General features: G+C 42.9%; 1 protein-coding gene across 10 annotated transcripts in view; it reads left to right on the top strand.

Annotated features, from left to right (window-relative positions):
- FOXP1 (forkhead box P1) overlaps positions 1-14,514 on the top strand; it is a 376,963-nt gene that overhangs the window by 320,970 nt on the left and 41,479 nt on the right. For all 10 annotated transcript variants that reach the window (XM_057366399.1, XM_057366400.1, XM_057366393.1 and 7 more), the window contains one exon: positions 10,691-10,795. In XM_057366399.1, coding sequence (XP_057222382.1) covers positions 10,691-10,795 — 105 coding nt within the window. The remainder of the gene's footprint in view (positions 1-10,690; positions 10,796-14,514) is intronic.

Raw genomic sequence — 14,514 nt, 5'->3', positions numbered from 1 at the left:
CCAAGGCCCTTAGATGAGGGCATTAGGATTCACAATTAAGAATTGCAGACTTGGGTCCATTATTAATGCTCGGGATGAAACAGTTCAGSCTGCAGTCCATATGCTCCCAGGGCCCGATCCTCTCTTGGCCAGCCTCCCCACTTAGTCCCTGGCATTCATTCTGCACTGGTGCCAGCATCAAATCTGCTCATCCTTGTCGGCTCCCCTCACTTGCTCCCTGCAGCTGATTGGAGTTCATTATCCTCCACCATCAGCACACTTGTGTTGAATTAGCTTACCTCAGACTATTTTTCCTTAAAAAATAGGTGTTCCTGGGGCCTTACCTCACCAAAGGTATTCATCTGTTCCATGTGCTCAAACCCCATCGTGGCCCTTGTGCTCTTACCCATGCTCTGAGCAGCTCAGGTGCCTCCATCCTTGCTGTGGATCCAGGTTGGAGTGGGAGACTGGAGCTGGATGCCCAGTTGGGTGTCTGCTAAACCATCCTGCTCTCCACATGGCTGCTGTCCTCCTCATTGCACCTGGAATGGCTGTTGGTGACAGTGACACTGTGACAGCAGGRCCATCTCCACTYATTCTGTGCAGGTWCAGCSCTGATCTCTTGGCAYTTGCTCCCCTGCCAAAGAAATCGCCACCAGTTACTGAGCGGGCTCCCCTCTGAGTCACTCCTCTGTAATCAGCTTTGAAAAAACACCGGCTGTGACTCAGACCTGGGGCTGTTAATCTTCAGTTTTAAGCCTTATCAGGCACTTTTTATTGTTCGTGCTTTTCAGATGCGGGTGGGGAGCCTCCCTTGCATCGCCCGCACCCACCGTCTGCCAGGGTGCTAAATCAGTYGTACAATTCCACTTGCTCCTCAGTCTGCCCAGCAGCTCTTTAATCACGCTTCTCAAGGAATTCCTTCACTGAACTAAAAGCAGTTTATTTGTTTGTTTTTTTTTCCTTGACAAAGCCTGCACAGTTTAACCAGCCTGTGAATATTCCATGTGGCCCCTGGCTGAAGGAGGGTGCTGGGTTTGGTGCTTGGGAAGCTCCTGCACGCCAGCATTTCACTGCTCTCTGGTCCTGTGTAATAACCATCAGTTGTACAACTCCAAACACTAAGCTAATGTATCAAAAAGCACTTAAAATAGATTGGGTGAGCCTTGGCAGACGCCTAACAGAACTTTTCCAAATTTTAGCATATGTATTGTTTTATTCCTCCATCTGGCCAACAGATCATTGTTTGATATCTGAGTGCTTTGCATATCTCCTCCCTTTTCTTGCAACTGAGATACTTACACATGCATTTAATACAGCTTAATGCTATTTTTACATACCAGAGAAATAGCTGATGGCTTTCTGTTAATTGCATGCACTTTGCAGTTAAACTTTTACTAAAACATTCCTTCCTAAATACTTAAAGTCCAATGAAAATTTGTCCTCTTCTTTTATTAGAGGTGTTTATGTAGTACTCTTAAAAAGGGACCTGGTTTTGGTTTACTGCACTGGGGATTTCTGTTTCTTTTTATTTCCTCCTATGGGCAAGTTGTCCTTCCTCAGCATTTGCTCAGGTCTGACTGTCCTGAAGAGCTGGGCAGGGAGCTGATAAAGAGCTGAGTTATTTTTTTTAACATGTATAGCACAATCTGAGAACAGAAACTCCCTTGAAAGTGCTGTAGAAGTAAAGGAGTTMGGTGACTTTTGTGTGACTATTTTCTGTGGTGTTCAATAAAAATGGAGCAGTTAGTATGACAGCTGTTATATCATGTTATATCGTACTGCTAAGATATTGAGCAGCATTTAAAATAAAACYCCACCATTAAGTTGTATAAACTTTATCCGTTTCACTGTGGTTTAATGGAAAAAAAATGAGTTTCTCAATAAAATGACATCATTTTTCCCAGGTTGTAATGTTCACTTTACAACTGTTTTTCTTTAATTCAATTTGTTTTACTTTACTTTTTCTTGGCATCTTTTTTTTTTTTTTTTGCCATTTGGAGAGGGGGAAATCTCTTTTCACCGAGCAGCTAGGTACTGCTCAAACCTTTCTTCCCTACTTTTCCCTTCTCCCCTCTCCCTCGACATCTTGTGCTAATCTGGAGCTCTGTTTTTGTCAGGCAGACACGGTTGTATTTTCWAAGTAGTGAGATGCACATTTAAATTTGGTAATCGGGATTTGTGGCTCTACCTGCTGYGCAGTGAGGGGTGGGGAAGGAGCCCAAGGAAAATTCATATTGCACTGCTTGCTGCTGGAGCAACGTCTGTGAAATGCCATGGGGTGGTTTTCTGTGTAGCTGGTGGTGGTAAGGTAGGAGGCCTGTAATTTCTTCTGTGTGATCAGGAAAATGTATGTATATTATAAAGTAGATTCTTCTCATTAAAAGGATGGTATAAGCCCAGGCAGGGAAACTGCTAATATGTGTTGCAGCTTGTCATTTTGGGCTGCATGAATAAAGAGGAGAGCTATTCCTTTGGGAAACGATCTCGGGAACKGAGCAACAGATCCGCTGGCCAGCAAATTCTTTTTAACTGTAATTTTCCTTTTTGTGTATACTCAAAAATAACATCGCGATGGGCCCTTAAATACCATTTCATACACAGAGCACAATTTCCACAGCACAGGTGGTGCTAATATAGGACAGTCCCCTAGGCACTTGTCGCCAGGAGTTGTACAGCTTGTTCAGTGTCTGCATCCATATGGCAATCTGTCCCATTCATAGAAAGACATTGTAGCTGTGCCTGTGGGTGCTGTGGTCAATGTAGTGTAAAAAGTAGATTTTAACTCTCGGCAACCTATGTTCTGCTGTTTGTTTTATTGTAGAATCCAATTTATAACACGGGGGAAGAAAAATCAGCTCAGAGCAAATTCCAGAACAATCTGGCTGGCTGGGGTTTGTGTTTATTCTTGGAGCGCATGGTTAATCAGCAGGTGCACAGCCCTGCGCCCCGCGCGCTCTAATGAACAGTTTACAGGAAGTCTTGCTCGGAAGAAACATTTTCCTTGTTGTTTATACTGTGAATTAACTCAGAAGTTGCAAAGCTGTAAACGATGTTAGCTGGCCRCGTATGCTGTGCAAGTCTGTTCTGTACTTCTTGTCTTTTTTTGGCTTGCTTTCCGGCTGCTGCATGGTTTTCCCTGGGTGTGGGATTTTCGGGGAGGACGCTCAGCTTCTCTGTGCTCTGCATGGCAATGCTGCCCCTGAGAGGGGCACAGCACAGCAAAGAGACCCTCCCAAAAAGGAGGGTGAAGCTCTAGTGTTGCCCAGAGGTGCAGATCTAAACACATGAATGTGATTTATGGCTGCTCTGGTACCTATCACTGCGGTGCCAARTGTTGTTCTGTTTTAGTGGGACTATTTGTTATGCCTTTTAGTAAACACAAACAAATAGATCGCCTAGCACCTGCAGCAGCATATGATATTTACACTACCTGTATGATTCAGCACGCTTCCCTGGGGAAGCAGGCTTGTGTCCTCTCSATTTTAGTGCTTTTTCAAACAGCATTCTTCCAAGGGGAAAGCATGTGGCAGAGAGAATGCAATGCTCTAGCTGTAGTTCTCCCTCGGAGTCATTATTTATCTTAATTATATTTTTATAAACATTTCCCCAAGGGCACTTTGCTGCTGCCGCAGGGGTGTGGGGTGGGCGAAGGCCCCCCCAGCGAGCTGCCAGGCTGTGTGTGATGTGACAGTCACCTTCTGCGCAGGTTTTGTTGTGCCTGTGGGACAGGGGTGAAAAATACTGACGTGAATAATCCCTGTTAATCATATTTGTTGACGTATCACCGGTTTATATAAGAGTGGAAGACTTGCCCCAACTCAAAATGTAACAGAATAGAATTTTGTTGAACAAGAATAGATCTTGTTTCTCAGTGTTTTCTTTTACTATAAATTTAAATGTTACAACAGAATATAAATTACAGTAAAATAAGGTTGGCAAACAGGATCTTTTTACAAAGTGTGTATGTTCGTTGGTAATTTTACACCTCGGTCTCGGTGAAGTCCAAGGTCTAATCCTGTGTTTTTATACTTGTGTATGTTCTTAAAAGGGTTGCTGAATTGGGGCCAAAGCTTTGCCATTGCCACCTCCCTSTGCCATGCGAATTGGGTGTGTAAGAGGGATGGAATTGCTGTGCTAAAAGTCAGTGTTAAAAAAAAAAAAAACCTGGAAAAAAAAACCCCAGAACATCCCCCCCAGCCCCAAAAACCCAAGAAAGTGGTTGGATCACATTTTTTTCCTAATTAAAGTAAGATACTGAATCAATCCGTTTTAATCTGAATAAATTAGGAGACTGTTCAGAGAGGAATAAAATGAGATTTAGCAGGGATAAGTAGAAAGTAGCCCAGCTAGGAAATCAAAATTCCAAACTGCGGTTTTGACATGACACGTCAGCTGCTCAGCATCGGTTGTGTGGGAAATGGCTGAGGCATAATCGGGGTTGAGAAATTAAGGTGGGACACTCTGTGCCATGTCTTAGTCAAAAAGGTAAATGCAGTCATGGGAGGCATAAACATGTGTGTTGCATCCGAGTCCTTTTTTTTTTTTTTTTCCTGTTCCACTTTGTGCAGAACCAGTTAAACCACATTGAGTGTGATGTACAATTGGCCACTCTCTTGCAGAAAGGATAAAGAGAAGCTGGAGCAAATACTGAGGAGAGCAGCTAGGATGATAAAGGAGTTGGAAGGAATAGGCTATGAAGACAGATTAAAGGGAATTAAAGATCTACACCCTGGAAAAATAGAGGCTCTAGGAGGATATGATTATGGTATGTAAGTACATGAAGTGATGCTACAAAGAAGAAGAAGGAAAAAATTGTTCTCATTAGTTAGCAGTGCTGGAATTTAAAATCCAGCGTTTCAAATCGTGTGTGTCTGGGTGTATTTGATGTACTTTTCACTACAGTACCTAGGCACAAGGTTGAAATAAAATAAAATAAGAGTTTTAAATCACAGAGAAACTCGTTAATTCAAGTGCAGGAATGGAATTTGCACCTGAGATAAGTGATGGATTTTTTTCAGTGGGCATTTCTTTTAAATGCTCTAGAAATACATTTAATTCCTCCAAGGAAGGGATGTAGGACAGTGAATGTCCAGGCCCTGTGGCAGTTTTCCYTCGGGGCTGGAAGAGGGGCTGCCCCTGGAAGGAGGACGTGTTAGAGTGCTGGAGGGTCATAACGTTGATTAATAATCCAAACCATCCGTGGATAGATCAAAACCAGAAGATGATGCTTATAATTACCCAGTCTGGTTCTGCTCTTTGCAGTGAGGATGGGGGGAGAAGGGAAGGGGAATGTCAGCCAGATTTTTGTCTTAGTCTCAKTGCAGATTCTCCAGTGTTCTCCTTGCAGAGCAGGAATTTAGGGAATAGTGCCACAAGAGGCAGAAATGGGGGGCAGGGGTTTGGGGTGCACAGTGGCCTCGYGTTACAGCAGCTCTGCTGTTTTCTCTCTTACACTGCAGGAGTGCACAAGTTAGTGCACTCCGATTAGAAGAGAGGATTTCAGCCTGTGGGCTGCCGTTTTAACTTGATTTGTCTTAAATTGGTGCAGTCATTTAAAATGTAATATACCCTCCTGCTACTTCCAATAGGGCTTGATGTAAAACATGAGCTGATTCTAGTCCTAGGTCTGGACGTGGACTGAAGTAGTGAGGAAGAGAAGAAAGGCTCTAAAAAGCATCTAAAAATTTGCAAGGCACTTGTAGAAAGAGCTGTCCCTGACCACTCACATGAAATGCCACCTCTCCCGAGGGCCCATGACTTTCAGGCATCACCCTCTCTGGACAGATCACACACCTGCTTCTTAGGCAGTTCCTGAGGCTTGGAGAGCAGYAGGAGTATCTAGAAGTTGTTTGTTGTAATTCACAGTTTAGAGAGGAAAGAGGTGCTGAGACACTGTAGTAAGAATTTGTAGGGATTTGCACCAGTGGAGCTTCACTGCAAAACACATCTTTGTTTGGTTGAATCTGTCATGAAAGCAGGGACTTGCACTTGAGTACAGGTAGTAYAAGGATTTAATCATTACTGCTTCCATTTCTTTTTAAAATCAAATACAGTGAGTGTTTCTGACTCAGAAAACTGTGACTTTTCAGTAGCCTTATCCTTTTAGTGCCTTTTGATGAGCTTTAGAGCTCACTGGGCAGTCACAAATCTAGGAGAGTCATGTTGGATCCCMGTTGTGTGTCTCCTTCCCCTGTACAGAGCCAAAATTGTGGCATTTTGCCTCAGTGGCTGTGCCATCCACATCAYAGAGAGGGGGAATGTGGTGTGAGACAGAGCCCCACGTTCCTGTCTGGACTGTACATACATATCAGTTTCATGGCAGCTGGCAAAGATGAGGTCACTTCCCATTGACCCTGAGAAATAAAATAAAATTAAAAAGGCAGTTCTGCACTTTGTGAGGGTGCTGTGCTCCACCTCCATACGGGAGGAAAGGAGGAGATGTGATACTGATTTTTCAGCGTGCAGGTGGCTCAGGCATGTTCTGAGCTCTGTTAGAACGTGAGCAGATGCTTCATAACTGTAATAGAAAGTCAAGGATGCTTTTCTATATCGCTGACTTCCCCCAGTGTTTTGGCAGAGWTCATTGGCCCAAGCAGATGTGGAAGAGAGAGAGTGGAATTATGAAGTATGCCAGCATCATGAATATTTAAAATATGGTCCACTGTGTGGCAGAAGTGCAGGTACTGAGGCTGCTGTTTAGCTGGATTTTATATCCACCCGTGACTTCACAGCCGGTGTGTACAAGCACAGTACCCAGTTCCACGTGGTTTTTGAGCTGAATTAAACTGTTTAAAGAGCATGGGGTCCTTTCATGCTGTGGCTTTAGTCACTGCTTCCCCCAATACCCCACATGTTCCCATCTTACTTTGGGGTGTCACTTTTACTCCCATCAGCACTACGATATCTCTGGCATCTCTGTCTCCTGTCCTTTGGTGCTGCAGAGCGTGGTTCTTCCAGGATGCTGCAGCAGGTCTGTTCCAAAAGATAAATGGCTGGCAGGATTGGGCTGTGCAAGTACCCGGTAGGAATGGGTGGTGAAATTGCTTCCAGACCCTCTGGAGATCCTTGGGGTTATGAAGCAACATAGGGTGAAGAAGAAGGTAAAATTCCCCCCCATCTATCCAGACCAGAGAGGCTGTGGAAGTGCTGTCCCTTCTCCCCTCCCCTCGGTGCTGGAAGCAGAGTTGGAGGCAGCAGAAAATCAGTGGACACTATCACAGTTTTCAGCCTTGCACATGGATTTTGTTGCTCTGTTGTACGTCATGTGTAAGTGACTTATGCAAGACATTTCACTTGCCAGAGTGTTCTTTGCTGTGCTTTGATGTAATAATGCATCACTRTTGCATTATTTGGAAGTAATTTTGTTGTATTAACTATTTTTTATGCAAATACCTTCTGAAGAGAGAAAAAAAAACACATCATCTTGAATTTGCATCATTTGTTCCTTCACTACATTGAAAATTGTCTTGTTACAAAATCATTTCCACTAACTAGCGTTGCATCACCAGTACCCGACCATGAATATGCATTCCTGGGAAGGAGAGGGTGACAGAAACAAACACCTACTCTAATGTGTCATTAGAAATCAAACAGACCTAAAACTTGCTTCTGCTTGCCAATGCTCAGATCTTCTGAAAGTCTGTCTCCGGCAGCGAGACCAGGGATGCATCCAGATTACAGAAGCTGTGCTTGCATGCAGGCGAAATATCAGTGAACAATTTCAGATCATAGGCTTGCGTTGTGCTCACGACGCTGTTTATTTATGTACTGGATTAAAATCTTCTTTTTCCACCTCTATTTGCTCAAACAAAGTGAAGACTTAGATCAGTTCAACAGAGTTCTCCATTCATTTCCACTGGCTGTGTCCTTTGTGCGTTACATCCGCTTCTGTACAAACCCGYTCTTTGTTTTGTTTTGAGGTGCTTCTTCAGGCTCTATCAGGGAACAAGTGKCGATCTATAATATCTTCAAAAGTGGGATGGATAAAATAGCAGTAATCTGATACTGACACATAAAGGTCACCGAAAGGCGCTGCTGAAACCCCCCCGAGCAGGATGGGAGTYGCTGCCTTCGGAGCGGCGCGGTGCCTGCGGAGGGGGCCGGCGTTTGCCTTTCAGTACCGAGGGTTTTTTTTCTCTTTGAAACATCTTATTTTTGGTAAGTTGAAGTAGTTCCTCTGCCTGGTTGAATGGCAGTGGAAGCTCTGTGTAGGTGTTAAGCGTGTTACGCGTAGCGTCGTGTTAGCAAAGTGACCTTTTGAGAGCTCCCGTTTACAGTCAGCACCAGCCTTTATGGTTATTGACAGCACGAGCCTTTAGCATCCTGAGCATCGTTTAGACTTTGATACTRTCTTGGTCATTCCGTCATTTTCTTTGGACACAGTACCAGGGTGTCATGTCCTGCATAGTTTGTCTTGTCTTGTGCAAGTTCCCTGGAAAGAAAAGAGATTTGCACTCGGATTTAAAAAATAAATACAAATCTCGGTAGGGCTCTTTCCGTTGGCTTGGCCATGGCCTTTAGGCTCTCACAGAGAAACTTTAAAAATCCCTGCTGGGGGTTTAAGCCATGTGACTCCTGTTGATATTATAATGAGATTTACAGTGCTTAAACCCCACGGGGGAGTGACTCCTTACTTGGCATCACACGTCGCATTAAGTAGGGGTAGAGTCATATACTGCTTTTTTTTTTGGGTTCTTCCAAACACTCTGAAATCATCACTATCATATGTAGTCTTCATGGACTTTAATGGAGTGCTAACATGGAAGCCTCCTTTCTCACCCTTTGCTGTATCCMGGTACGGAAACAGTTGATAAACCCCATTTTCTAAATTTTATGATGTGCACAGAGGATGTTTGACCATATACCTGTTTGGCTTGGGTGGATGGTGTTCCTTCAGCCGTTCTCCCTCTTTTTTAGATGAGGAAATGTGTGGTGTAGCATTTTTTWAATTTCCTTGCTAAGAATGCTTGAGTTCCTTTATTCTTTTAAAAACTTCACAGAAATTCTTCTCACTTGAACATTTTCTAAAAGACTGATTAAGTTRAACCAGTCTAATACTCCTAAATAGAAAAGGCCTTTGTAAGGCTCTTCACCTACTGTTGCTTTTTTAGGAAATTACCTTGCATGTACATAAATTTATGCTTGAAAAGCTGTTTGTAAACAGCAAAAAATGATACTAATGAAATAATGAATTAGGTTCATGTAAAGGCTAGTCCATACTTTTTAATTTATTTTTTTTAAATGGAAAGTTATTTTAAAAACTATCTTCAATAATCTTCWTACTCTCACTGGGCCTGAAGTCAAAAGTGGCAGAGTCTGGGCAGGAACTTTTCTTCCAATTTGTTTGCATTTGGGTGACATCTCAGGAGTGAATTCCACAATGATCTGGCTCCCCAGTGCATCTGCAAYAGTACAGGAGCACAATTTTGTCAGAGTGCACAGGCAGATAATATTACAGAAGAATAAACAGCATTTCCACATGTGTGTAGTAGTAAAATGACAAAAAGTAGGGATTTATCCCTACTGTTACCTGTAATCCRGGATGAAGTAAGTCATAAAAGCCACACCTAGATGCTGGTATGTATTCATATCCTTTGTGTATGTTTGAAGTCCRTAATACAGCACAGACATACCGTAGCAAAAAGATTTGCTGTGAAAAAATAGGTACGTGTGTGAGCATAAAATAGAGATTTCAATATTATTTTGACATTTTGCTTTTAAAGTCATCTAAGGTTATGGAGATTGTTGCAAGAAATAATTCCTTTCCTTAAGAAGTTTCCATGCAGAAGTTGAATAAAGAAGATATTTTAGAATATGGTTCATCAGTTAGTGCAACAGATACATTTCCCTGGGCACCACATGGCCTGGATCAAAGCGTCTCATGACTTGGATCAGTGCAGCCAAATCATTAYGTATTGATTGGAATCCCGCTGAAGGATTAACCCCTTAGTGCTCATATGAATTTTTTTCTTTAACCCTGGGTTCAGTAGTTGGGAGGCTCTGTGACGTTCCTGCCCAATCTTAGCAAGGTTAATAGCCCCCACTAACCTCCCGTACTGAGGAATCCTTTGATTGCATGGCCCCTCTTCTTTATGGTGAATTTTGCATTTGAAAATACATCTTGGATCTTCTTTCTTGGATATAAGGGGGTTGCATTTTTGCAATGTTACAGCCTGTTAAGAGAAAAAAAATCCCAGAAAAAACACCAACCCAGTAAATAAATAACATGGTGGGAAGCCARGCCTGCAAATCTGAAGCTTTTCCTTTCTCTAGCCATGAGGAAAGCCTCAGGTCCAGCTGTATTATGGTATAATGGGACACTGCTGTATGGAGATGACTGCTCGAAGAAGTTGAATTGTAAATATGCARTGTTCATAAATTTCTTAGCAAAATATCAAGCGGGATATTAAGCAGGTCTGTCAAATGATTTCTCCCCCRTCCATGTTAATTTAAATTCTTTACAAACCTCTTAATTAATGAATGAAATGTAGGAGGATAGCTAAGTAAGAATGACACATGTTCCGCACTGCAAATGCTATTTAATTCTGTTTTGAAAAACCACGGGCAAGAGTCAGGCGGGTACCTTGAGATGTYGGGGATGGTTCAGGATCAGGTGTTTGCTGCTCTTTCAGAGTCTTTGTGAGGATGAATTGTCACGGTCGTTTCGGTTTACATCACTTTTTCTCTCTGTTCTCCTTCTCCCCTCCAGTTTATCCCACGAGGAGCACTCGCACAGCCACCCGCTGTACGGACACGGCGTATGCAAATGGCCGGGCTGTGAAGCTGTGTGTGAAGACTTCCAGTCGTTCCTAAAGTAAGGATGGTTTTTTTGGCACTTGCATTGTACAGAAAGCATGCCCTGAAATTCTTGTGTGCTGTCACTCACCCTGGGCCTGATGCAAAGCCCATTGAAGTCAACAGAGAGCTCCCTTTCACTTCAGTGGCTTTTGGATCAGGCTCAAGAACGTTTTAACAGGGGATAGTAAATTAGCCCCATGGGGAAATTATGGTCTTGCTCAGTGTATTGCTATAAAATAGTGTTTGCAGTTCCGCAGCTTTTTTTTTCCCATTTTATTTGAATAATTTTTAAGTTGCAGTATCGATCATGTAAATAATAAAACCTTGTTTTAACCTTGATTTCACTTTAATTTAGAAATCTAGTCTTAAATTAACTCCATAATTGAACAGAGAATTGCAGAACATCACGTGAAATTTAATTTATGTCAAATAAGTAACTAATGAACAAAGTCTACACTACTAAAAATAAACTATAATTATATTAATTGGGCCCCTGCAGTTTGCTGCAGACCTTTTCCTTGCTGCCAAAGAACACAGTTTCACACGTTGCATAAACAGTGCATTATGGACTRGTGTGTGGTAGTGCGTGCATCCCGATGCAGGGAAGGACCTCAAAGCCCTAATAGCTTACACATGGCTGCTCCAGAGCTAAACCATCAGCCTCACCCCTGTTCCCATCACAAAAGAGTTCTTTGTCTGGGTAGGACACCAGGTACACACATGCTGTGGGTGCATCCAGGTTATTGAAGGTTTGTCCCTGATCTTTGCTYAAGTTCTGTGGCTGGTCAGCTGTAAGATCACTGAAGACCAACAAACCGAGCAGTGTTCATGATTTAAATGCACAAAGGGACAAATTCTTCTCCCATTTAGAGTAGTAATCTCATGAAATTAGTCCACATAAATACGTGAGATTCTTTGGAATGAATATGCAGACTTAGTCTCAAAAGGTTCAGYCGTACCTGCTCTTTCTGGGGCGGTTCCCTGGCTTTTTATGTGAGGGAGGGAAGGGCAACAGCAAGCAGAGGATGTGTGTTGGGTGATGGTAGATAATACAGATAGGGTTTTGCTCACAGAACAGAATGGACCAGTTGTGGTTCCACTGGCAAAACCCTCCCGAGTTGTAGGATCGGCACTGGTCCTACTATAAGTGTATGTTACAAGTGAGGAATGGTACAGCAATGAGAAGGTTCTCATTACAAGRGGATTACAGAATAAGAAGGTGCTAGTCATAAATTTCCATGAAGGGTGGCCTCATTTCTTGTAATTCATCCTGTTGTTCACTTAAGTGAAATAAATGCTAATCTCGCCATACTTGCCAGCTCATTCATATTCATATGCCATCCTATAGCATTTAGACCTTTAAAACAATTCTCTGSTGCAGTGAGTGCAAGGGGAAGGTGCTGTGGTAGCCTTAGACAGCAGAATAACCCGTGTGGTCACATACAGTCAGGGTGTGCCACATTTGCTTCCTGTTCTAGTCCCGTTTTCCAGGTTAGAGCAGCTGCTTCCAGGAGATTCCGTGGGAGGAGTGGTCTGCTCGAGGTGGCCGTGCATAGAAAACACAGCCCTGTAGTCACAGCCGTGGGTAGAGGCAAGGCTGGATCTGATACGGTATTTTGGAGGTGTTTCAGTAAATAGACCCAATCCACCAGTTCAGSTGGAGGAGATAATGTGGAGTAGTCAATTCTTCAGAATATCCTAAGAACTCTACCAGCCCAGGCTGGACCTCAGGCTGCTCCATCAGTTCCAGGTTTTTTCCATCACTCACTATCAGTCTGGGTGGTTTTTTTTTTTCTCTGTTGAAACCTTTCAATAGAAATAATTTTGTGTGAGTTTCTTAAACTCATCAGCTCGTGTAAATTTTCTCATTTTCCAARTGCTGCAGTGTCCAAAGTCTTACTGTTCAGAGTGATATTTAACCCCGAACAAATGCACAAATGGATGTCCGTGAGCAGTGTATTGACACTGTTAAGARCTGAGCGTAGCCTTCCATGTCTCCTGTGGAGCATCCGTCCTTAAATTACGTTGCCATTTATCAGAATTCATTAYTCAATGAAAAGATAACAGGTAGATGCTTGAAGTTTCTTTCTGATACTTGTATAATCTGTGACACTTTAGCCGGTCCCCTCAAGAGAAAAGCACTTGTTTACCAAGTGAAATACAGCTTGTGTATCGAGTGTTGCTTAATTTTCACTTACCTTGTGAAAAGGCAAAGAGAACTTGTMGGTGGAATGAAAGCCCTGTATGCCAATAAAATGATTCTTCAGTTAAGGGAGAAAAAAGGACTCGCAGGTCTAAAACATGGTTCATTTCTTTTCCTCCTGAGGAAGAAATATCATAACTGTTGGTAAATCAAAACCAGAGATTTGACACTCTTCTGTGATCGTTCTGTAGTGTTTGTTCCCAAGGTGAGGTAMACCACAGGGCCCTTGATTTCAAAGATAAATACTGTACAAATAACGATCCTAGTTGTCTTTCACTCACAGCCAACAGGAGGATGCTTATCAGAACCAGCAGATACACGGGCTATTGTATGCATTTATTTCCCCATTTCTTTTTGAAACAAGTTGCAGTTTTAGCATCGTTGTGTTGTGTTTCCTTTTTTTAATCCATCAGCCATTGGTTATCATGTGATGCGCTATCAGTTCGAGCTAACCGATATCAGCAGGGGCTGCTGCTCTGCCTAATGAAACAGCAGCACCCTGCATGCTCCAGAACACTCCCTGAGCCCAAAAACAAAAACAAGTCCAGTCTCGGGGCGGTGACCCTGTGGCCTTTGCCGAGCTGCAGGGAGCAAGGTGAGGGCTGGAGGGTTCACACGTGTCTGGCCTGTTAACCAGGGCAGGCAGCAGCSAAAGGAGCAATTAGTAGCACAGAGCGACTTTCCTGCAAAATTGACTATATCCTTGATTTCATTTGCATGTGTTTAAAGACCGTTGGAGGTAGAAATATATACCCYTTCTACAGCAAGTTGTTCAGGAAATCCCGGCTGAAGGGAGGGTGGTTTATTCAGCAGGGTATCCAGGTATCCRGGGCAAAAAATGAAGAAGACTGAATAGGGTTTTATTATCCCCCCCCTCCCTTTTTTCCCCTATGATTTGGTTGTAGGTTAGACGTGCTTAATCCTGGCTGTACCATTTTAAAATCAAATATATTCTTTAAAAGAAAGGACACAGAACGCTGGAGAGATCTGGCAGTCCTATGTTGCRGTGATGCTGGTAATCTGCTTCATGTGCATTTAACTTTGATGAAACGAAGGGGAGTTTATGTGAAAGAAACTACTAAGTGCACTCTGTAATGTTTTCACAAGTGTTTTTATCATGGTAACATCTTGTTTACTTTAGTTGCCTGCCTAAAACTACTTGGAACATGTTAAGAAAACATTTCGAGAAAGCTTCTACAAAGAGGCTTTTGTTTAGCAGCAACTGTGAGACTGCTCGGCTCACAAAGGTGTTAACTTTCAACCCCTTAAGCACTTCCACATGAAATTCCAGCAACTATGTTTGTGGTTTTGGAAAAACAAAGTGTATATTAAAGAAACCAGGTATATGCTAATACACGTTGAAGTAGGCCGGAAATCATAAATTGTTTCAAAGGCTTTAATTGCGCTCGTTTGCATGGGCAGAGCGTTCCGCACTGAAATCATCCGCACGGCGCGGGCTGTTCGATCAAAAAGGCAGCGAGGGCAGGGATCGGCCGGGCTGTGTGGGGTGTTTTGGGTGTCTGTGGGTCGCG

This window comes from Malurus melanocephalus, unplaced genomic scaffold, assembly GCF_030028575.1.
Source record: "Malurus melanocephalus ecotype Western Australia unplaced genomic scaffold, MMel_1.1 scaffold_64, whole genome shotgun sequence".
In the NCBI taxonomy this organism is placed as follows: Eukaryota; Metazoa; Chordata; class Aves; order Passeriformes; family Maluridae; genus Malurus; species Malurus melanocephalus.
Note: the sequence above shows the minus strand (reverse complement) of the source record. Positions and strands in the feature narration are given on the sequence as shown.